This window comes from Squalius cephalus, assembly GCF_949319135.1.
Source record: "Squalius cephalus genome assembly, chromosome: 2".
Classification (NCBI taxonomy): domain Eukaryota; kingdom Metazoa; phylum Chordata; class Actinopteri; order Cypriniformes; family Leuciscidae; genus Squalius; species Squalius cephalus.
In genome coordinates this window covers 17188004-17212866 of record NC_137123.1, presented here as the reverse complement: position 1 = coordinate 17212866, position 24863 = coordinate 17188004, and the positions used below count along the sequence as shown (strand labels likewise).

Here is a 24863-nt window from a genome sequence, read left to right as displayed (position 1 = left end):
AGGTCAAAGTTTAATGCTGCCACTAATTGTCTTTGTGCCATAAAGTCAATACTTATCTGTTTTTTTTATTATTTATTATTATATAATCTGACATTAACTGAAAGATATTTCTCTCTTAAATAGCTTTGATTCAGTTTGCTACTTTTTTTAAAAAAGTTGATCTGTGTGAGATTAATATTTTTAATATTTATATGGTTATTTTAAAAACAAGTTTTTTTGGAATGCAGTTGGAGAAATCAGTTATTAATAATAATAATAATATTGTTGTTAATTATTATTATTATTATTGTCTTAATTATTCATAATATCTTTATATTTAATTTAAATATACATTTAGCATTTATAGTTTTTTGGTAATGCAGTGGAGGAGAAATCACATTTTAATTAGATTTTAACCATTTAATTTTGTTCATTTTAATGGTTGTATGTAGGATTATTATTAATAATTATTGTATAATTATTATTTTATGTATTATTTATTAATAATATTTATATGGTTAATTTTTTATAAAAATTTTGCATTTATAGTTTATTTGGTAATGCAGTGACAGACAAATCACAGTTCAATTTTAATAATTTTGAATTATAATTATTAATACTTACTATACGTTTAATTTAAATATAAATGTATCATTTAAAAAAAAATTTGGTAAAGCAGTGGCAGAGAAATTACATTTTATCGGTCCTTTGATGATATTGATGGTTCAATTTAATTTAGATATTGAAATATTCAATATCAATTTAACCATATTTACTCAAAGAACCAGAGAGGTCTTTTGACTTTTAATGATGTAAAAGTCTATAATTGGAGCACTTTGTTTAGTTTTGATGGGCAGAACATATTTGTTGAGGAACGTACAGGCTGTACTATTGTGTTTGATTAGACTGGTGCAGTGACTGACTGGTTTCCTCCATCTGTTAAACAGAAATTTATAGACATTCCTAAAAGTTTGTTGTTTGGTTTCCCACCCTGCCATGAAGCCAATCATCTTTGAGACCCCGCAGGACGGTCCCGGCTCTACTATTGGCCGAGAGCGTTGTTGATCTCCTTCAATGGATCTGCACTCTCATTTTTAGCTATATGACAAACATCTCCAATCAGCGTTGCAATGAACAGATATAATCACACTATCCTGCTTAAAGCTGAAGGGAATGTTTTTACACACCAACACGTTGTAATTGTAGTCATTCATTGATGCAATGATTGCAAGTTTTGGCCAGCTTTGTGTCCACCAAGTTATCTGAAAGGCTTGTTTATCTGGATGTGGGATGTTTTGGACTCTGTGCTGGAGGGTGGACTTTGTGTTGGCCAGTAATCGTTCCCAGAGGAACACCTCCCCGAGCGGAGGAGGGAAAAGCCCGTCTTGGAGAATGATATATAAAGAAGGAGCAAACCTGTCCTCTTCCCTCCAAAGCGCTGGTTTTCATCCTCACAGCCCTGTCACTCCATCAGACAGAGGAATTCACTCGCAGGTCAGTCATCTTACAGCTGTGTGTGTGGTCTATAAATCAGAACATGAGTTTATAATCAAATATTTTATAAAATATCATTTAAATTTCTGATATATAATTATATTCTTTAAAATAGTGTAATGTATTACTTGTAATATTATTCATATTGTGTTATGAGAGTACACACGCTAGCTGAAATACATTGATCTTTACTTGGAGATCATTTGCATGTGTTGTAAATATTTACACCGCTTGAGTTTATATTTCTCATGATTTTACAAAATTTTTGATCACAAGGCTTCTGCTGAAATGCTTGAAATTAGTGTTGCAGACAATTATAATGTGTGCCTAAATATGAATTTCTTAAAGAAATATGTTTAATGGATGAAAAATAGAGTATGCTGTACTGTGTGCAACAAGTGTGTATCATGTAAAAGCATCCCAGGATGCACCTCAGTTTTCACACCTCAAAGGTGTGATTTACTATATTAATGTGAAATGTGCAGGATGGTCATAATGAAGAATGAGTGTGTGTGTGTGTTGACAGTGGTCAGTATGGTGGGTCTGAAGCCGTCCGATGTTCCTCCTCCTCTGGCGGTGAAGGTCCTCAGTGCAGGAACGGCCGCCTGCATCGCTGATCTGGTCACCTTCCCCCTGGACACGGCTAAAGTGCGCCTGCAGGTACAGACGGGACGTCCCAGCACAGCCTCTGGACTCTGAGCTGATGCATTACTGTGTTTGCACCAATAAGACGTCTATATATATTATATATAAATAATCTGTGTAGTTAGGAATTTTAATTCATTTATTTCTTTGTTTAATTTTTATATTAATTTTCCTAATTTGTATTAATAATATTCGTATTAATAGTTAAAATTGTAAATAAATACCTTCTTTTTTAGATTTCTGAAGAATATATTATTAATATAAAAAATATATTTAAAATTATTATAATCTGTTCCTGAATATGATTTATTTAAATTATATTGAAATATATATTTTATTATTATGTTTTTGCACTAATAATATTTGTATGAATATTATATAAATAATCTGGGTAGTTTTGGAATTTTGTTAGGTATTCAAATTTAAAATTGTATACATTCTTTTTTAAAAGGATTTCTGAAATAATTTTTTTTTTTTTAAATATTATATGTTAAACATATTCCCCCGGTTTCACAGACAAGGTTTAATCTAGTCCCAGACTAAAATGCATGTTTGAGCTGAAAGCAACTGATGTATCTTAAAATATGTCAGTGTCATTGTTTTATCTCAAGATGCGCATCAGTAATGTCTTTAAGGCATGTTTATAAAAGCTACTTGCATGTCTTAATTGAACTAAGACCTAATCCTGGCTTAATCTAAACCCTGTCTGTGAAACCAGTCCTATATATATTAAACAAAAACACATTTTTGTTTTTAAAGTTGCATTATGATACATCAGTTTTAATTACTTTCATTATTACATATACTTACAACTCAAGTATTCCTCTGATCCACTCCATCACCGTGTCCCTGTATTGTCCCAGATCCAGGGAGAGAAGGCGGTGACGGGCGCTGCTAAGGGCATCCGTTACCGAGGTGTGTTCGGGACCATCAGCACCATGGTGAGAACCGAGGGCCCGCGCTCGCTCTACAACGGCTTAATCGCAGGTCTTCAGAGGCAGATGGCCTTCGCATCCATACGAATCGGCCTCTACGACAGCGTCAAGAGCTTCTACACGCGGGGCAAAGACAGTGAGTTCAGCTCTCTATAACACACACCACTGCACAGAGTAAGATCTGCTAGACGAGAGTGAGGGCATTGGGATGAAGTTTGGTTTTGGCTTTGCAGACCCTAACGTGGGCGTGAGGATCTTGGCGGGCTGCACCACAGGAGCGATGGCCGTGTCCGTGGCTCAGCCCACAGATGTGGTGAAGGTGCGTTTCCAGGCCCAGATGAACCTGCAGGGTGTGGGCCGCCGCTACAACGGGACCATGCAGGCCTACAGGCAGATCTTCCAGCTCGAGGGCCTCAAAGGCCTGTGGAAAGGTGTGTATTTTGCCAAGCCCTACAGTTTTAGTAACTCAGACTCTGGCTGATAGTGGTTCAATGGATCACAAAACTCACGGTTTGGATCATATTACAGTTTTTGATTCACGGAGCGGATCAGCAAAAAAAAAAAAGTAACGCTACTTTTCATTTATTACTTAAAACTAGGGGTGTAACAATATATCGTGTCACAATGTATCGCAATTCAAAAATGCAGCGATTGTGACAATCTGTCAATGTGTATAATTCACCCATAAGTAAAACATTTCTGTATGAGAATTTTTTTTCAAGTTTTCACAGTTTTAGTGTCAGTACTACATTAAACTACTATATATAATGTTTTAATATAATGTATAATAATGCAATGGGGGAATATGTCTGTGTCCTGATAATGCCAGATATCTGATGTTACCAGTAAAAGTGGCCTACATTATTGTAAATATTTCAAGTCAGTGACAGAGTGCAATATTCGTCAGCTTCAGAATCATGAATATTTTTACTCTGGTGTCTCTATTGTCCTGTGCATTGGGTTTCCAGCACCAAGTCCAAGATATTCATTTACACCCACAATGTAATAGCAAATTAAGCATTTTAATCAACAGTGCATTTTTTGTTAACCTTTTACCATGTGTCTTGGAGTATCGCAATAATATCGTATCGTGAGTTCAGTATCGTGATATGTATCGAATCGTGAAATGAGGGTATCGTTACACCCCTACTTAAAACACACTTTTAAGTTCTTCGATACCACAGCAAAAATGACTAGCCTAACTAATAAAGTTCAAACATTATTAAAGGCAAGTAAACCATCAGTAAAAAAAAAAGATCAAATACACTAATATAACAAAGTTACAAAGTAAGGTCTAAATAGTGTATTCAGGTACAGACATGTAGGCTAATAATAATATAAATCTAAATCTAAAATAACAATATGCTGTATAAATTAAAGATAGATAAATGTTTGTTAAAGCTGTGATTTGTTGTTTGATTAACATTAAGGTAGCAGGTATTTATAGGTTGCTGTCACTTTAATACCTGATAATGCGCAGCATATATTTTGGCCAAAATCATTTTCTTAATCCTAATATGCATGTGTTTTTCTCATGCCGGCTCTGGCTTTGCTTAAGAAACAACAGCACTGATGATCCCAATGAATATCTTATGTATATGTGATTTGTGTGAATACAGGAACTCTGCCGAACATCACGAGGAACGCCCTGGTCAACTGCACAGAGCTGGTGTCTTACGATCTCATCAAAGAAGCCATTCTCAAACATAAACTCCTGTCAGGTAAGACCCACGACTGAAAACTCACAGTACGCCTGGAAATCAGGAACCTTAAAAAAGCCAGTTGGATATTTAAATAAACAGGACAAGCTCTTTGACGTCGCTCACAACGTCCTGTTCATATAGCATAACATCTTGTTTTTATTTAGCATTTTTATTAAGAAGGGATCATTCAATCCATAAAATATGATTTCAGCACGTTCCCCAAAACCCAAAGCGTGTGCCAGTGTGTGACGGAGCCTCGAAATCAGGCCAAGAGTCCATAAGGTGACACAGCTGGAGCGTCTGTGATTGGTCAAAAGCTCACACACCCTCCCTTTACTGTCCAACCTCCAATAACCAGTGTGGATCGTGTTGGAATCAACCAGTACAAACCACTTCCACCAGATAAGATAGTACTGGTGACCAGCAAACCATGACATGACATCAGCACATCTGTAGTGAAGGCCTGTGAACGCACCAGTCATTATAGTGTTAACTTAAACTAAAATTAGAAATGCTACCTTGCCAACTAACTGAAATAGTTCCTTTTTTTTTATTTAAGTAGTAAAATTACTAAAACCAAATCCGAAATAAAAATCAATTAAACCTAAATAAAAATATTACATCTCTCATTACAAAATTACTAAAACTTAAAATTAAAGTAAAAACTGTAAATATATAAAAAATATATTTGAATATTTTCCATTTTAATTTAAGTTAATTCTTTATGAATTTTGTTGTTTTATGTCTTTTTTTTTTTTTTAAATATGTCCGTATATTTCTTATATTTTTATTTTAAATAACTGATTTTTTTATTATTTTAATGAAATGATCGTATTATATTTTAGTTCGATAATGTTTTTTGTTTAATAATTTGTATTTTTTGTGGATTTTATGGTACTAAATTATATATATGGAATAGTTATGATCCATGTATTACCTGAAAATGAATTTTCCAACTTAAACTGTGATAAATCTTGAAAGCTTTGGAGCACAGACTTAAGTTTGGTCTCTTTTTAAAGACGACACATGGCAGATTATTGCTGAAACAAACAAAAGAAGTTGTAGAAGTTTGTTTATTATTATGAAAACTAATATTATTAAATAAAAAATAATATTTTTAAATTATATATGACAAAGTATATATTTTCCAAAATATAGAATTTCCAGAATATATGTTTTACTCGAGAACTCTGAGAAAATCAAAGCCATAAATCTAAACAAGTTGTGCTCCAAATTTGAGGTTGATATCTCAAAAAATTATTAGTACGATTTTGTTTGGGTGCAGTACCAAACGTTTGCACTAGATACAATTTGTTTGTTTTCGATTCGTTTAATTTCCGATAGGGTCATTTTTGACCGTGAACAATACAAGTGTGACTTTTTTTTTCAGGACCATTTAACCTTTTCAAAAGATGTCCATGATTTTTTGTTTGTTTGTGTGTGTTCACATAGTAAGCGCCAAAACCTTTACTAAGTTTCGTACCATTCTGATGAAGTAAAAAATTCTACATTTTTCGTTAAATCTTTCGGTCAAAAATGAGCACCAGAGGGTTAAACTAAATGAAAATGAGAAATGTTGCAATGAAATATATTTTTTTAATATGTAACTTTATTTCAGTTAACTTGTTATTTCAAGTAATGCATTTTTTTTATGTTTTAGTTAACTATATATAACTTGCACTGGACACATTGAACAAAATTAACCAGAGCCTTCAAACACGCATATCAGTAATATTTATTCCTGTTTTTCATCGCAGACAATCTTCCGTGTCATTTTGTGTCTGCGTTCGGCGCTGGTTTCATCACGACCGTGATCGCGTCTCCAGTGGACGTGGTGAAGACTCGCTACATGAACTCTCCTCCCGGTCAGTACAGAAGCTCCATCAACTGCGCCTGGACGATGATGACCAAAGAGGGACCAACCGCCTTTTACAAAGGGTGAGCGAGCACATACTTTAACACTGATGCTATCTGTCTTGCATGCTGTTTACGACTTATAGGGCCTAGTATACGACTGGGATCAGTGTTACATTACGAAATTTTATTGGAGACTACTTGTAAATTTCACATTTGCATCCTGGTTAAATCATGGTGAATAATAATAAAACCTGATCTAATGCTGCACTGCGGTTTTGTTGTCTGTCACTTTAAATGCACAAGCTCTTCAGGATGGATTCTGATTGGCTGTCAATGTTTTTATTGTTCATCAACTGGAAACAAAAATCATTTTAAAAGTGATTCCAACGATATTGTTTCTCTGCGGCGTTAAAGTTGTGGTGTTTCACAACTATGTTTTTATTAGAACGATTTTTGAAACTAGGCTATGTCTTTATCGTTATAGTTTTCGTTAACAGGCGAAACTTTTTTTCTCTCCTTCTCCTTCAGTTTCGTTCCATCTTTCCTGAGGTTGGGCTCCTGGAACGTGGTGATGTTCGTGTCGTTCGAGCAGCTGAAGAGGGCTATGATGATGTCCAGGGCCAGATTCGAAGCCACCACGTAGATGCTAAACTTGAACTAACATCCTTTCAAACACACGGACTCACATGAGCGGCTGTTTTAAACACCACTGACGGGACGATGAAAACCAGAGCGCAGGCGCAGAAACTTCCACTTTCAGACTTCCGCTTTGGAAGCTGAACAGGCAACAATACGGGATGCATCAATGAGCATTTGATAGAAACATCAGGTTCAAGATCATGATCGCCATCCTTTCTCCTTCAGGGCATTTTTCATGTATAAATAATTATGAAGCCATTGAACAACGACTGATCATCCATCACACAGATTGAAATGAGAGGATGTTCACCCCTCACCCCCCTTGATATGTTAATGTACATAATGTTTATGTAATATTTATCTTTCCTCGTTTTTTAAGCAATTAGTGCTTTGTTTAAAGCAACCATTTACTTAAATGGAAAATTTAAAGTTTTAGGGTTAAATAGACTAACCCTAAAACTTTTCCAACACGTAAACCTGAAATGACCTAAAAAGTGAGATTGCCTCATCACTGGAATCCTATAAAGACACAAAGATACGCATGTCTGCATCAATAAAACACCTTTATACAACTTCTGGATGTCTTTATGGGGACTGTGGAATATTAAGTTGTGATACTATGTGAAATAAGATTGATATTTAAACAAATATGAGTTTCCCTTCGTAAATTTTTTTAGGCCTGCATTCATGCTCATGCAAATAACTGTCGATATTTACAATTAGAATTGTAATGTATTAATTGCTTTTTACTGCCAATGTGTGAACAGCTTGTAACGAAACTTCAAAAACGAGACCTTCTCCAGATTTACCAATGAAAGCCTGAAGACTGTTTTTTGAGGACTCGGGACGTTTTTCCCGGGAAAACCAAAAGGCTTCACCTTTATTCAAACGGTCTCACATTGCCAGAACTATATAGTATATCTATAGTCTTTATAATCAAACTATCATCATCATCGTGTAATTTTACTTACCTCGTCTGTCGACATGATTTGCAGAGAATTGCAGAGCTGGTGCAAACGTATCCACATCGCTATGATCAGATTCTCACTGATGCCATTTTCTTTCTGTTTATTTTGTTATTGAGAGGAAAGCGCGCGCCGCACGTTCATCTTTTAACCGTCACTCTCAGCAGCGTGGACGGCGTCAGGATGTTCGTTAAATGTATATCGCTTCAAATGTATTTTAATAGAATTTTAAATATAAAATAGTATTTCAATATAAAATCGAATTTCAAAAAGTCTATTCACTTACGAAAAAGAACTGTCCTTGAATCGCGTTCAGTCTCTTCTTGTACATTACATGTGCACGAGCAATAGTTGCAGGCTGCAGTTTCACTTAACGGCCGCCGGTGTCGCTAATAACAAGAGTTTCTGAAATCTATATTAATATTTATGATATCATGATGTTCATTGGTTAAACTCATTTTTGTTACACAACAATGTAATCGCATTTTGCTTGTTAGCCATGCAGATTTTATGACCATATTTGTTTAGCGACTACAAGGAATGTTTTAAAAAAATGCATACATCACAGGATAAGGTACGATCATCTAGTAAAGGCAAAAAGGTGAATACAAATGATTACATGAAATGGTGACCAGTTATAGGATGGAAGATGTGCAAAAATCATGAACTTTATTCATTACCTATGTTAAAAAAAGACATTTTCAAAACTAATATTTGAACTAATTCTTATTGCCAAAGCTCTAATGAAAAGAAGCAAACATTGCGTAATCATGTTCAATCACTAATTTTATTCTTCAACATTAGGTATGAATCCAACACTATAAAATTAATTGGGTCATCAGGAATAAAAAGTTACATCTTCAAAACCAAACACCGTTTATAAATAAAACAACACAGTGTTACATTGACATTTGTGCATAAAAATGCTGTACTTTGGAATTGAGTTGAGGTCTGAATAATAATATTATTAATAATATTCACAGAACAGATTAGACATTAAATACTTGTTTATAGGCCACATCGAAGAATTGTGCAGAGGATAACGACGGGTGAGGGTTTAATACAACTTAAACGCATTTTAACATGCAAAGAGGTTGAATCATCTGCATACAGAACGAAAACAACTTCCTAACATCTTATGAACAGAAACGTCAACTTCCTGAGATGGGTAAACATTAAGAAGCAGGAGTCATGTGTGCACGACCAAAACGTTCAAGTGTGATGGGGAACTTTAAAATATCACTTCTAAAGTATTATTAGTAATACTTAACAGTGTAAGTCTTTTCCCTGACCGGGTAAATGTAGCTAAACAACCAGCTATGTACCCTTGATGTACACTTTATACAGTTGTAGTTTAATGATTTATATTCAAATAACGTTTCATGCACGTTGTACATTTCCCAACTAAAAACTATCAATGGAAAAAGAAAACAAAATCAACTGTAGCGGTTTCCCATTGTCTTTGAAATGATGCTGGAATGCTGAAGTCACTTTTCTGGGCCCACGGTCATGATGAGCGTGACCTCCGGCACCTGAAGTTGCCCTTTGACCTTGTCGTGAAACTTCTCTCTGTAGCGATTGAACTCCATGATGCTCTCCGGCTCCTCTTCCAACCAGAACTTATCGAACTCGTACGCCAGGTAACCTACCAACAGAGACAAACACGCGACCATAACGGAGAGGATTTTCTAAAGCGATAAACATGTCCAATAAAGAAAAACAAAAACATAAATAAATACTTTTTTTATTTTAGTTTTACATAAAAGAAACGTAATCCTTGAATACAACATTTACTGTAATATAAGGCAAAAAATGTAATACTTTATAAAAACTTTTTCAAATAAGCATAAATGTAGTATGACTTACGCACTTTTGCAAAAAAATATTTTTTATTACTAATTAAAAAATTGTTAATGTTAAAGTATAAATTGTGAAGTATTTGTTTTATTAGTTCCTTTCACTGATCTATATAGAATGACATTATATAGATCAGTGGTTCCTTTGCATTTCTGCTGAATTAATTTTTTTAATTTTTTTTAACAGTATTTTAATTTTTTAATTATTATTTTTTTATGTTGTAATGCAAAAAAATATAATTCCTCATTTTTTATTTTGGAATGAAATATTATAAGACCATGATTTTGACAAATTTTGTCAGGTTCACTCTTCTATCATGTTTGAACTTTTTTTAAAACTTTTTTATATAAATATAAATTACAGTATAAATATAAATCTATCTTTCTATAATGTGTGTGTATGTGTGTGTGAGTTTACTCACAATAGAACTGATGGAAGTCCTGCATTTGTGGTTTTCCAGAGACTGTGTTATAGAAATGAAGCTTCAGAGCGTCACTCTTCATCAAGCTGTACGCCATCTCAGTCAGATTGATGCCCACTATGGCATACGAGTACCTGCAGTGACAAAGAAATTACAATAACTATCAGTTTCACTAACTTTGTGAGTGATGATGCTGAGCAACACTGAGTGTGGCGTATGCCGTAGAGGACTTACCCTAGTGTGGGGTGATTAGCGTGTGACAGGACCTGCCGGGCTGCGTCGGTGTATTTCTCACTGAAAAAACTGAGGAAACAAAGAAAAACATGAATGATCAAGGAAGCAACGGAATGAAAACATCCCTTTCCTGTAACTCATCATGATCAGAAAGCTTCCACATACAGAAGGTTTGTGAGTCCCAGCATCCCCATCCCTCTGAAGTCAGTCTTCGGGTCGTCGCCCTGAAAACCGATGTTTCCCCACTGCTTTGTGATCCTCGATTCCAACTTCTCCGACGGCATCAACAGGTCCCACAACTGGAGGAGAGCAAGCAAACACACAGAGCAGTCAGAACTGAAGCTCAAATCATAGTCAGGTATGATATCAGACTGTAAATCAATCACCTTCAGAAGCATGTTCTCATGTTCCTCGTTTTCAGAGTCGAACACCTCTTTTCTTAGTTCCTCAACCGCCTCAAACAGATTGTTATATCCGTTGATTTGCAACAAGCATTGACGAAGATTCCCCTTAAACCTGTAAGAGATTTTTTTTTGCATGTAAAACTGCTGTTAGACCTTGATAATATCCACAACATATCTTGAGTAGATTCTGTTTACAGCTGGTATTAAGATGCGTTTCGGTCGACCGGATCACAAGTGGACTAAATACAGGTGAAAAATGTATTAAAAATGTTTTTTTTTATTAAAAATGCTATTTATTTTAACTTATTTTTATATTTCTTTTGTTTAATTAGGGAAAACTGATTATTTTTAACTAGATTGACATGAATACATTGCAAAATATGTTGTTGATCTTGGAGTTTCTGAGCAGTTTTTTTTTTCTCCCTTGAAATATTGTTATTTCAAATTAAAGGATGATTTTTTTTTTGGTAATGTGTGATTTGTATTTTGTAAAAAGGAAAAAAAGTTTCTTAACAATAAATATACTGTTAAAAACAAAATCTTACATTAACATTTAGCAACAAACTTGGCAACAGAGGATATTTGGTCAAAATGATGGCTCCTATAATCAGAAAAATTACAGTTTATGCCATTTCAGAGCAAATATATAAATTTGGTGTGATAAAAAAAACCAACAACAACAGATAATCGCATATTGTGAACAAAATAAGTTTATTTTCCCAACTGAATGAAGTTAACACAATCTTAATAGAGCCTCACGTAGGATCTTTCTGCTCCTTGATTCTCTTTTCCCGGATTATTTGAGCCAGATGGTCCTCCAAATCATTCTCCTTCAAAGACAAAGCTGCTCGCAATACCTGATCAAACACAAACGTTTAGAGTGCACTATAAAGTGAGTTCATCAGATCAATCTTGGCTAAAGATTGTGGTCCACATCAATGTTTAGCTAATACTCAGATAAAGTGCTGAAGCGGCCATCTTGTCTTTACACATACCTTGCTTTTGGAGGACTTCAGAGAATACTCTACAAAGAAAGGCAAAAACGACAGGTTTGCAAAAGTGATGCATGGCAATTAAAAGAACAAATTTCATCCAATTATAATCACTACAAACAGGTCACTGCATGAACACAACTCACATTTTTGGTTAAACAATACCTTGAAAGGGATAGTGAAATGAAAACTATGTCATTAATTACTCACCCTCATGTCGTTCCAGACCTGTAAGACTTTCGTTCATCTTCAGAAAACAAATTTAGATCTTTTTAATTAAATCTGAGAGATTTCTGTCCCTCCATTGACAGGCTACGCAACTACCACTTTGACGCTTCAAACAGCGATCGTAAAACAAATCCATATGAATTTAGCAGTTTAGTCCAAATTTCCTTAAGAGTGAAAGATTTATCCAATGAACAGATTTAATTTAGGCTTTTATTCACATATTGGTACCTCATTGGTTCTCGCACGCCAAGCGACCATGACGTGTGCGCTGATGAATGTTTATACGTGAATAAAAGCCTAAATTAAATCTGTTCATCATAAATCTTTCATATAAACTGCTAAATTCATATGGATTACATTTGACGATTACATTACGATCTCGTTATGAACTTTCTGAAGCGTTAAAGTGGTAGTTTGGAGGGACAGAAAGCTGTCAGGTTTCATCAAAAAGATCTTCATTTGTGTTTGGAAGATGAATGAAAGTTTCACAGTCTTAGAGGTTTGGAGCGACATGAGGATGAGTAATTAATGGCAGAATTTTCCGTTTCGGGTGAACCATCCCTTTAACTATTCTCCCACACATTAATTTTAAGACATAAATAAATAAGTCCTCGTCACCTATCCGTGATGTCCTCAGAGCTCCAGCTCTGCATCGGGCACAAATGCGCTGTAACTCGCATCTTCCAGTGAGAATCCGGAGGAACCATTTCAGCCAGAAGCGCAGACAGGAGGAATAGAAACACTGCCAGATATACCCCAACATCCTCTGAAACACAAACATCATCAGTTAGTTTCAGTCCAACTACTGCACTTTCTCCCACATATGCATTATTGGACACGAGACAGGAATGTAACGTACACATTATGGACACTTTTCATGCATGTTCTTAGAATGAAGTGCACACAGCTCTTACTGTCTCTATGTCTACACATGAATAATGTACACTTCATTCAATGCAAATGAGCTGCTGATCCTTGTACTCAGTCAGAACAACAAGCATTCTGCTAGGAACAAGCCTTATTAGTAATCTATTAACCAATAAGATCTGTACATGACTGTTTACACTGTCCACCACCAAATCAGCCCTCAGAACTCACACAAACTTTTCAACTACATGACTAATATAGCTTATAACGTTACATAATCTAAAAATGATGCTTTAAGAATATCAGCCGGACAACACAACAGGTTGTTCATGCACGAGACATAAATTGACCATCAAAAACACAAATAAGCCGCGTGAATTCAACTAATGACGCAGTTCACGACAATGCCTTCGTTTACTGCTTCACGTTGAGTCGCTGCTTTTTCTAGCATTTAGTACTATGAATTAAAAGATGTTATAAAGTGCAGTAACTGTATGGATCACACTTACTAGCAGTCACTTCGCCCGGAAATGATTCGGATTCTTGCGCATGCGCAGAATAACCCAGAGGGCGCAAGTGAGCCTGCGACAAGTCTGTTTTTATTCTCAATACATTTAATTTAATCTTTAATGTATCATATACATAGATCATTTAGAGTATGTTATTTATATAAAGACTACAATTATCTGTTTGAAAAGTGTTAGAGTAAGAATCACTGATCTATAGATCTTATTCACAGCAGCGCCATCTTTGGTTTTCAACGGGAATGAAAGCGAGGCTGAGAGGGATTGCCATGGATCTCTTCAGTGGGCTGTGCTGTTATTTAATGTGTTTTTGGATTGTTCTTTCCATGAAATTTCAGTAGACAAAAAACTCCAGACAACGCGTGAGCAGAGAAAAATTATAAATAGTAGCCTATGGCAAGCCGTTTTAGCTTAAAATGTTCCCAGCGCTACTCGTCGTAATTGCATTCTAGTAACAACTGAATTTGAGAGCTTTCTAATTTAATTCTTACTAGTAAAAATGCAATTGCAGAGCTCTGCAATTATACCTTTAATATTTTTTCTTTGGCTAGTATTTGGAAATAGTGAGCCCTCTAATTGTAATGGTTACTAGTAAGAATTGAATTGTAGAGCTCTGTAAAAATGAATGGAAGTCAATGGAGACATGACTAGCAAAATGTATTTGTAGAGATCTCTAATAGGAAATGTTACTGATTTCTCTAATTGTAATTGTTACTAATAAGAGCTCTCTAATTTAATTCTTATTACCAAAAATGCAATTAGAATGAGTAACGTTGGGAACATTTTAAGATAACATGGCTTGCCATAATCTCTGAGCTTTTTACAGCAGATGCTGTTGAAAACATATTCCCACATCCTTTGAATATCCAAAGATATTTTAATTGAGACTGCACTTACAAAAAGCAATTTAAGATAATGAAAAATGTATAAACTGAGCATAACTAGTAAAATGTATCCACTTAATTTTACAAAATTTGGCACTGCATTGTTACAAAAAAAGTAATCTGATTACATAACCCAAACACTGAAAACAACAAAGTATAGAAAGCACTTTTTAGTTCTATTCAGTTCTATTTTTTTAGAGTGAGAAGTCTTCTGTGAACAAAAGTACAAGAACAGACCAAACAAACCATTTTTTTACCAAAATAATTCATGAATTATAAACTAACTCAGGAAAAAAGCATACATGGAAACAAAGTAAATAGCTCACTAGTACAAATCAGACCAGTCACACACCCTGTGAAGTGCAGTGCATTTAGTGACAGACAAGAGTAACACCGTAACATTCAAAACTGGTGTTTCTCTGCATGTATTTTACTTCCAAATCCATCAGGAGGCACTAGCGAGCTGAAGCGTAATAATGGCAGGTCCAGAGAGCGGGGGCCATCTTTGGGGATCCTCATGGGTGGAGGTGGAGGCGGGAATCTGGATGATCTGCCGTCTTCATTTCCTGTGTTATTGTTGTCGTCGCCATTAGCGACAGCATTCACGACACTGCTAATGCTAGTTTTCTGACAGCGAAGCAGGAACACCCCCCTAAAGTGTCGACGGTACAGATAAAGGATCACCAACAGTATCAGCAAGATGAGCAACACGAGCAGGCCACAGATGGCGTAAACACCCCGGAGGATTGTGGGAGATGATGTCTCGTTACAGTCTAGAAAGTGAGTGGAGAGGAAAATTAAGTTATGAAAGGCAATCAGAGAACAGTTTTTGGGAAAATATTTAATTTAATATGTGAGCGGACTGATCACCCATAAACAGTGTGGACCTGTCAATATAAACTTCTGAATATCAGTCTCTTACCAGGTTCGTCAGACGTCGCGCAAACACTCGCTCCCTCACGGTAACCATGGAGACAGCGACAGGAGTACGAGCCGAACTGATTCACACACTCGGCGTGAGCGTCACACACCACCATTTGTGTCTCACACTCATTGATGTCTGTTCAAACACACACACACAGAAATTGACAGACTGATTACCTCTAGACTAGTTCTTAAATGCAGTCTTATGGGAGTGTGTGAGAGCGAGTGAGTGTGCGTGTGAGTGTGCACACGAATGAGTGAATGCGTGAGTGCGAGCGAGCGTGAGTGAGTGTGCATGTGAGTGAATGTGTGAGTGAGTGAATGTGTGAGTGAGTCTGCGAGTGAGTGTGAGTGCGCGTGCAAGTGAGTGTGCGAGAGTGTGTGTGCGTGCGAGTGTGCATGTGAGTGAATGCGTGAGTGTGCGTGCGTGCGAGTGAGTGAGTCTGCGAGTGTGTGAGTGCGTGCGAGTGAGTCTGCGAGTGTGTGAGTGTGAGTGTGAGTGCGAGTGCGAGTGAGTGAGTGTGAGTGCGAGTGAGTGTGCGAGAGAGTGTGCGAGAGTGCGCGCGAGTGAGTGTGCAAGTGAGTGTGCGTGTGAGTGAATGCATGAGTGTGAGAGTGAGTGAGTGTCCGTGCAAGAGTGCCTGCGAGTGCGCGAGTGAATGTGTGAGAGCAATTGAGTGAGCGAGTGTCCGTACGAGAGTGTGTGAGTGTGAGTGAATGTGTGAGCAAGTGTGTGAGCGAGTGTGTGAGAGCAAGTGAGTGAGCGAGTGAGTGTCCGTGCGAGAGTGTGTGAGTGAGAGTGAGTGTGAGTGAATCTGTGAGTGAGTGAGTGAGTGAGCGAGTGTGTGAGAGCAAGTGAGTGAGCAAGTGAGTGTCCGTGCGAGAGTGTGTGAGTGAGAGTGAGAGTGAGTGTGAGTGAATGTGTGAGCAAGTGTGTGAGTGGGCGAGCAAGCGAGTGAATGTGTGAGAGCAAGTGAGTGAGCAAGTGAGTGTCCGTGCGAGAGTGTGTGAGTGAGAGTGAGAGTGAGTGTGAGTGAATGTGTGAGCAAGTGTGTGAGTGGGCGAGCAAGCGAGTGAATGTGTGAGAGCAAGTGAGCGAGCGAGTGAGTGTCCGTACGAGAGTGTGTGAGTGAGAGTGAGTGTGAGTGAATCTGTGAGTGAGTGAGTGAGTGAGCGAGTGTGTGAGAGCAAGTGAGTGAGCAAGTGAGTGTCCGTGCGAGAGTGTGTGAGTGAGAGTGAGAGTGAGTGTGAGTGAATGTGTGAGCAAGTGTGTGAGTGGGCGAGCAAGCGAGTGAATGTGTGAGAGCAAGTGAGCGAGCGAGTGAGTGTCCGTACGAGAGTGTGTGAGTGAGAGTGAGTGTGAGTGAATGTGTGAGCAAGTGTGTGAGTGAGTGAGCGAGCGAGTGAGTGTGTGAGAGCAAGTGAGTGAGCGAGTGTCCGTGCGAGAGTGTGTGAGTGAGAGTGAGTGTGAGTGAATCTGTGAGCAAGTGAGTGAGTGAGTGAGCGAGTGAATGTGTGAGCAAGTGTGTGAGTGAGTGAACGAGCGAGTGAGTGTGTGAGAGCAAGTGAGTGAGCGAGTGAGTGTCCGTGCGAGAGTGTGTGAGTGAGAGTGAGAGTGAGTGTGAGTGAATGTGTGAGCAAGTGTGTGAGTGGGCGAGCAAGCGAGTGAATGTGTGAGAGCAAGTGAGCGAGAGAGTGAGTGTCCGTACGAGAGTGTGTGAGTGAGAGTGAGTGTGAGTGAATGTGTGAGCAAGTGTGTGAGTGAGTGAGCGAGCGAGTGAGTGTGTGAGAGCAAGTGAGTGAGCGAGTGTCCGTGCGAGAGTGTGTGAGTGAGAGTGAGTGTGAGTGAATCTGTGAGCAAGTGAGTGAGTGAGTGAGCGAGTGAATGTGTGAGAGCAAGTGAGCGAGTGAGTGTCCGTACGAGAGTGTGTGAGTGAGAGTGAGTGTGAGTGAATGTGTGAGCAAGTGTGTGTGTGAGTGAGTGAGTGAGCGAGCGAGCGAGTGTGTGTCCGTGCGAGAGTGTGTGAGTGAGAGTGAGTGTGAGTGAATCTGTGAGCGAGTGAGTGAGCGAGCGAGTGAATGTGTGAGAGCAAGTGAGCGAGTGAGTGTCCGTGCGAGAGTGTGTGAGTGAGAGTGAGTGAATGTGTAAGTGAGTGAGTGAGCGAGCGAGTGAATGTGTGAGAGCGAGTGAGTGTCCGTGCGAGAGTGTGTGAGTGAGTGTGAGTGAATCTGTGAGCGAGTGAGTGAGCGAGCGAGTGAATGTGTGAGAGCAAGTGAGCGAGTGAGTGTCCGTGCGAGAGTGTGTGAGTGAGAGTGAGTGTGAGTGAATGTGTAAGTGAGTGAGTGAGCGAGCGAGTGAATGTGTGAGAGCAAGTGAGCGAGCGAGTGAGTGTCCGTGCGAGAGTGTGAGAGTGAGAGTGAGTGTGAGTGAATCTGTGAGCGAGTGAGTGAGCGAGCGAGTGAATGTGTGAGAGCAAGTGAGCGAGTGAGTGTCCGTGCGAGAGTGTGTGAGTGAGAGTGAGTGTGAGTGAATGTGTAAGTGAGTGAGTGAGCGAGCGAGTGAATGTGTGAGAGCAAGTGAGCGAGCGAGTGAGTGTCCGTGCGAGAGTGTGAGAGTGAGAGTGAGTGTGAGTGAATCTGTGAGCAAGTGTGTGAGTGAGTGAACGAGCGAGTGAATGTGTGAGAGCAAGTGAGTGAGCGAGTGAGTGAGTGTCCGTGCGAGAGTGTGTAAGTGAGAGTGAGTGTGAGTGAATGTGTGAGCGAGCGAATGTGTGAGAGTTAGTGAGCGAGTGTGCGTGCGTGCGAGTGTGAGAGATGTTTCTTTGTCTAGTATGAGGTCACAGCAAGGTTTCTGAAAGCACAGAGGAACCTGAAAGGTCATGTGACGAGTGTGCGATCACCTTCAGTGGAGACCGATGCAATGACGCCCTGAGTTCCGCTGGTTTGAGATTTGATGGTTCTGTCCTGTAGCTCCTGCAGACGAGACTGAAGATCCCCTACAGTGGCCTTCTGAAACCTCAGCCACACGATGAAGAAAACGCCAGAACTCAACCTACAAACAAACCCATGGACAGTCTGTCAGCTGATCTTCTAGAAGAGCCTCCCAGTGAACATGCTTCAGGAAGTGCTCACTTTTTCAGTCGTTTGAAGTCCAGGCTCTTCAGAGTGAGACGTCCACACGCTTCTCGTATCTGTAAACCAATTTTGAGCCCAAAAGTTGCCAGATTGACAACAATATTCTAAATATACAGGGGAATCGCAATATTTAGAGAATTTATGTGATCACAAAACCAGTCACATGTCGCACGGGTATATTTGTGGCAATAGCCAACAATACATTGTATGGGTCAAAATTATTGAATTTTCTTTTATGCCAAAAATCATTAAGATATTAAGTAAAGATCATGTTCCATGAAGATATTTTGTTAATTTTCTACCATAAATATATAAAAAATATATATATATTTGTGAGTGGAACATAAATCGACAACTTTAAGGTGATTTTATCAATAGATTTTTTTGCACCCTCAGATTCCAGATTTTCAATAGTTGTATCTCGGCCAAACATTGTCCTATCCTAACAAACCACACATCAATAAAGCTTATTTATTCAGCTCAATTATAAATCTCGATTTCAAAAAAGTGACCCTTGTGACTGGTTTTGTGGTCTAGGGTCACGTAAGGAATCATAACACTGAGCATCACCATGTTCTCGAGAGCAGATCTGAGGGAAGAGGATTCTTCATGATGTTCAGGCTCCAGACGGACCTCGACACCCGCCTCCAACAACAGCTCTGATTGGAAAGATGACATTACAGCAATATATATAACTTTGTTATTTTGATTTTAATGATAAACTGTAAGTGGCAGCTGGATGTTGAGGTTAATGTGGTACTCAGCCTCACCGCCAGGTAAATGACTGTAGTGTGAGACATTTCCTGAGGTCTGCTGGTAGTGAGCTTTCTCTGTGGATGGAGGGAAACAACATTTAATGCAAGAAAACACAAAGTAAAGATAAAATGTCTGGGTCATATTTAAAACTAATAATTATTATAACTAACTTTTTTAAAACAATAAAATTACAATTAATATTGTTAATATTACCTTTTGGATTATGATGATGATAACAATAAAAATATATAATTAATTATAATTATTAATAATCGTCATTATTATTAACTTTTTAAACTTGTTCTAATAAAATCATTAATATTGTTAATATTACCTATTTGATGGTAGTAATAATAATAATAATAATAATAAATATTATTATTATTCCCTTTTAAAATAATTAATATTACTCCTTGGATGATAATGAATATTAACTTTTTAAACATGAATAAAATCATTAATATTGTTAATATTACCCCTTTGTTGATGATTATGATACAAATAATAATAAATATTATTATTAACTTTAACAAATATTAATATTAGGCCTACCTCTTGGATGATGATTACTTGTATTATTATAATTTTTTTAAACATTAATTAAATCATTAAAATTACCCCTTGGATGATGATGATGATGATATTATTATTATTATTATTATTAATAATAAAACTTTTTATATATTAACAACCTCATTCATATTGTTAATATTACCCCTTGGATGATGATGATGATGATGATAATAGTTCCACCAAATCCTGAATTAGATATAAAAATATTTATTATTATTATTATTATTGTGCAATATTAACAATATTAATTATTTTATAAGCATTAAAACAATAATTAATAGTTAATACTACCCCTTGCATATTAATAATAATAATAATTTAGGCCATTTTTAATTTCTTTAAGTAATTAGAAGAGGTTGGTGTGCTTGATTGTCATTAAAATAATTACAATAGGAAAAATCCCCAGCGATGGTCATAAAAGAGTCTCTCTTTATGCCAAACGTAATGCTTTTTAAATGTAAAGACTGTTACTGCACCTTTAGGTCTGCGGTGTAATTTGGGTTGTGCGTCCAGTGTGACGCCGCTCTCAGTCCCTTTCGTCTCCATAGAAACGTCTTCCCCATCATCCCACTGTCCCACTCTCACCCACCTCACTTCCCCAACATCAGACGCCATTTTGGCTCTGTCCGGCTCGGTCTCATCAGAAGCTTGTGCTTGTGCGTCCACATTCCTGCGCATGGCAGACGGAGAGCGAGGGGAGGGTTTAACAGCTTCGGTCCAGATGTGTGGCTTGCGAGTGTGTGTGCTGAGTGTGTCTGTGAGGTGTGTGTGAGCAGCCAGGTATCTGGAGCGGATTCGAGACGGTCCACTTCCCGGTTGGTTTTGCTGGGTCTCAGGGGCCCACCGACCAGCTCCTTCTTGTGACGTTGCATAGAAATTGTTATCATAGTATGCATCATCATCACCGTCGTAACCAGACGCTAGAACGCGAGGAGCTGAATCCGTAGTTGAATCCCCGGGACTTTTTTCCCAGGATTCCCTTTTCCCATAATGGAGTTCATTAGTTACTGAAGTGGTTCCGAACGTCCCTGACCCGGTCAGACCAGAAGAAGTGGTTTGGTTGTTCAGACCTGGAGGAGCATCTGTAACTGCATCCGCTTCATCTCCACCTAATGCTGCTCTTCTGTCTATAGAAATGTCAGTAAAGAGGGGGATAGAGAGTGCAGTTGGTGTCAACATCTACACATCAGTCTACTAAAAGATACATAAACAAAAACTCCCCTTCATATATGTATTTATTTTTCATTGAAGAGGAAAAACAAAATATCTAAATATATAATATAACTAAATAAAATATCTAAATATTTTCATTGAACAAAGCATTAAAGGCAATACATATATATGCGTTTAAAAATTATATGTATGTGTTTTTAGATATTTTATGGAATATATATATACATATAAAAATTTACACATGTATATATATTCCATAAAATATCTAAAAACACATACATATAATTTTATATATATAAAATATATATAAAAAAAAAAAATATATATATATATATATATAAAATATTAAAGAGGAAATAATATATTAACATATTTTATAAAAATAAATATATATTTTTATAAAATATACAAAATGTTATACAAATAATAATAATAATAATAATAATAATCTTAAAAATAAGGATAAGATAGCAGAGATTTTAGCACATTTAGCCCCTAAATTATCTAAATATTTTAAATGGAGGAAATATTACAGTGGATTAGATAGATAGATAGATAGATAGATAGATAGATAGATAGATAGATAGATAAATGATATAGAAGATATACATATAGCCTATTATATTCTTACAAACGATTTGACAGCACTAAATTCTAGAGAGAGAGTGTGTGTGTGTGTGTGTGTGTGTGTGTGTGTGTGTGTGTGTGTGTGTGTGTGTGTGTGTAATTAATAATACTCATATAATTAATAAAACTCACTCACCATCATTCTTGAGATCAGGAATATCCAGTGGTCCGAAAGCTTTATAGCGTCCGTAGAAGCCCCTGTAGGGGGCGGGGGGGTCCCCGTCGATGAGCAGCACCACCTGGACAGTGTTGGACACCGAGGTGTACCTGGCCTTCATCCAGCACCTCTCCAGGACCCTCTGCCCCCCTGCAGCCGACGGAGACTCATCCAGGTGGATCTGATCGCTCTTCAGATGACAGGAGTCCGGGGACGTAAAGTCCTCTAGGTACAGCTCCACACGCTTCCCAGGATGCACCTGGATGGTCCAGTTGCACCACACGGCGGGGTTTGAGCACAGGTAGTCAGGGGAGAAGAACTCACCGCTGTCAGCGTGCAGGACCTGATGGCAGCTCCGCAGGGCATAGAAGGCGTATCGCTCTCGCCCTCCACCTGACGAGAGAGAGAGAGAGAGAGAGAGAGAGAGAGAGAGAGAGAGAGATATGAGCACACCGACCTATCCCCCAAAATATCTAAATATTTTCATTAAAGAGTAATAACTACTGGCTATATAAAGGAATTTAAAAAAAATAAATAAAAAAAAAATAATGTTAATAAATACATTTATTTTACAAAATTAACATTTAATTTTATAATTTCTTTTAGCTTTACCGTAACATCACACACAATGGTCATTATTAAATAATTTTATATTTTAGGAAAGGGGTTCTTTGCATCAAAAAGTTGGAAATCCAGGAGGACACCATAAACATGCTAAAGGTTTAGTTCAACCAAAAATTTGAATTCTCACAATTCTCCCTCATGTCATTTCAAACCTACAAGACTTTCGATCATCTTTGGAACACAAATGACGATGTTTTTAATGAAATCTGAGAGATTTCTCTCCCTCCATTGACAGGCTACACAACTAAAACTTTGAATTGATACTAAACAGCTCAGTTCCATATGAATTCATGAGTTAAGTCCAAATTTTCTGATGAGACACGATTGCTTTATATGATGAACAAATTGAATTGAGGCTTTTATTCACGTTTAAACATTCATCAACTCACACATCAGAAGCTCGAGCAGGTTCTCTTGACGTGCGAGAACCAATGAGGTTCATTCTCGTGTTACGCAGCATGTTTGAGCTTCTGTTTATGTTTGCTGATCAATGTTTATTTATATGTGAATAAAAAGCCTAAATTCAATCGGTTCATCATATAGCCTAAAGAGATCGTGTCTCTACAGAAAATTTGGACTAAACTGCTCAATTCATATGGATTAGTTTTACGATCTCTTTATGAACTTTCTGAAGCGTTAAAGTGGTAGATAGTTGCGTAGACTGTCAAAGGAGGGAGAGAAATCTCTCAGATTTCAACAAAAATATCTTCATTTGTGTTCCGAGGATGAACGAAAAGTCTTACGGGTTTGTAACGACATGAGGGTGAGTAAATAATAACAGAATTGTCATTTTTGGTTTAACTAGCCTATCCTTTAAGTCTAAAGCAAGACCGTAATTTTTTCATTTGTGTAAAATTTTTCATACTTATCATGTAAATGTGACTGACAGCTGTTTACCTGCGGATGCTTGGCCGTCATTTCTGTTGATCTGCCAAAAACAGAGAGTATGAGAGAGATGTGAAGCGATCAGATGATTTATGAAGAGAGTTACTCACCTCAGCACTGTTTATCAAACGCGTCAAATAGATTAATATCAGAAGATTATATCTAGTCATTTTAGAATTATGATCGTGAACTTTCTGCGTTGTTTTCAGTTGCTTGTTTTAAAACATAAACGGAAGAAGCTGTCAGCATCACCTGTATTATATCTGCAGTTAATGAGATAAGTTTACCTGTCGCGCATGACGTAATGACATGCGACGCTCTCTAGATCCGACAGAGGGCGCTGCTCGATCACGTAGATATATTCAGGTTGGCCGTGCCGAATTGAAAGTGCCTAGTATAGACCGTATTCTGCCCACTTTTAAAAATAGCACATGAAATAGCCTCCTAAACATTTTGCTATGATAACGTAAGCATAATAAGAATTAAACTCTGAATCAACATGTAGCCAACCAATGCTACATTTTTTCTAAATGTCATATTTGTTAAGTATTCATTACTTAAATTAGCTAATTGTTTTTTGCATTAAATTATTACCTTGTTTAAATGAATACCTTTTTTGCTAACTGTGATTTTGTATATGTACATTTCTGAAATAGCCTACATAACTTAGACAGTTACCTCTGATAATAGATCACTCTAAATTGTAATGTGGACGTTCACTTTCTGTAAAGCTGCTTTGAAATGAAGGTAAATAAAGTTAGCAGCAAAATCATCGGGATTCAGCAGATAACACTAACCGAACTGTACAATAGACACGTACTTAAAAAGGCTGAATCCATCATGTCTGATAGTTCTCTCACTCCTTGCATGCAGAATTTACGATGCTGTCTTCTGGTTCCCGTTTTAGTCAGCCATTCGCCAAAACAAATAGATATAAATTCTCCTTTGTAGCCTCTGCTATCTCTCAGTTTAACTCTGTAAAAAAGAGGTGACGTCTGCACGTAAGGTATACTGAACTTAAACTTTAAATGTTTGTGGTATTCATTTATCCATTTGTCTGATCTTGTATTTTATTTTTTATGATGTTGGGGACAAATAGAGATGGTCCTCACTGCAGAACATGAAATCCATGGGGAGGAGTCGGATCCAGATCCAACTCCTCCCACCTTACATATACCTAATCCTACCCATCTCCACCCCGATCCCTAAACCCACCCCTAAACCTACCAATCTCCACCCCTTATATCTGGATCCAACTCCGCCCCCCGGATCTCGTGTACTGCATTGAGGTGCTACAGGAGAAATAAAGGATTTGAACTTGAACTTGAAATGATATGTAGATTTTGAAAAGCGCTATACAAATAAATGTGAATTGAATTGA

General features: G+C 37.4%; 3 protein-coding genes across 6 annotated transcripts; 1 reads left to right on the top strand and 2 right to left on the bottom strand.

The window, feature by feature from the left end:
- The first annotated feature begins 1361 nt into the window (after positions 1-1361).
- On the top strand, positions 1362-7824 carry ucp1 (uncoupling protein 1). The gene is made up of 7 exons (XM_079862269.1): positions 1362-1473; positions 2000-2133; positions 2982-3189; positions 3287-3484; positions 4673-4774; positions 6514-6694; positions 7142-7824. Exons 2-7 carry the CDS (start codon positions 2008-2010, stop codon positions 7254-7256), a joined length of 930 nt encoding a protein of 309 aa, XP_079718395.1. The 5' UTR covers positions 1362-1473; positions 2000-2007; the 3' UTR covers positions 7257-7824.
- A 1038-nt stretch (positions 7825-8862) lies between these two features.
- elmod2 (ELMO/CED-12 domain containing 2) lies at positions 8863-13780 on the bottom strand. 2 transcript variants are annotated; one of them, XM_079864243.1, is made up of 9 exons: positions 13730-13780; positions 12972-13119; positions 12129-12157; positions 11893-11990; positions 11116-11245; positions 10895-11028; positions 10730-10798; positions 10496-10629; positions 8863-9862 (listed from the first exon to the last, which is right to left on the bottom strand). In XM_079864243.1, exons 2-9 carry the CDS (start codon positions 13114-13116, stop codon positions 9705-9707), a joined length of 897 nt encoding a protein of 298 aa, XP_079720369.1. In that variant the 5' UTR covers positions 13117-13119; positions 13730-13780; the 3' UTR covers positions 8863-9704. The 2 variants fall into 2 exon arrangements, with proteins under 2 accessions (XP_079720369.1, XP_079720370.1); XM_079864244.1 differs by lacking the exon at positions 13730-13780 and adding an exon at positions 13213-13345.
- Positions 13781-14603: 823 nt separating this feature from the next.
- Positions 14604-24670, bottom strand: LOC307154611 (uncharacterized protein). 3 transcript variants are annotated; one of them, XM_079864613.1, is made up of 11 exons: positions 24595-24670; positions 23770-24439; positions 23495-23525; positions 21953-22366; positions 20493-21143; positions 19458-19517; positions 19258-19346; positions 18685-18743; positions 18453-18604; positions 15551-15688; positions 14604-15401 (listed from the first exon to the last, which is right to left on the bottom strand). In XM_079864613.1, exons 2-11 carry the CDS (start codon positions 23791-23793, stop codon positions 15031-15033), a joined length of 1989 nt encoding a protein of 662 aa, XP_079720739.1. In that variant the 5' UTR covers positions 23794-24439; positions 24595-24670; the 3' UTR covers positions 14604-15030. The 3 variants fall into 3 exon arrangements, with proteins under 3 accessions (XP_079720739.1, XP_079720737.1, XP_079720738.1); XM_079864611.1 differs by lacking the exons at positions 23770-24439; positions 24595-24670 and adding an exon at positions 23593-23729 and having other exon boundaries at positions 14605-15401; XM_079864612.1 differs by lacking the exons at positions 23770-24439; positions 24595-24670 and adding an exon at positions 23593-23729 and having other exon boundaries at positions 14605-15401; positions 20493-21125.
- Positions 24671-24863: the final 193 nt, after the last annotated feature.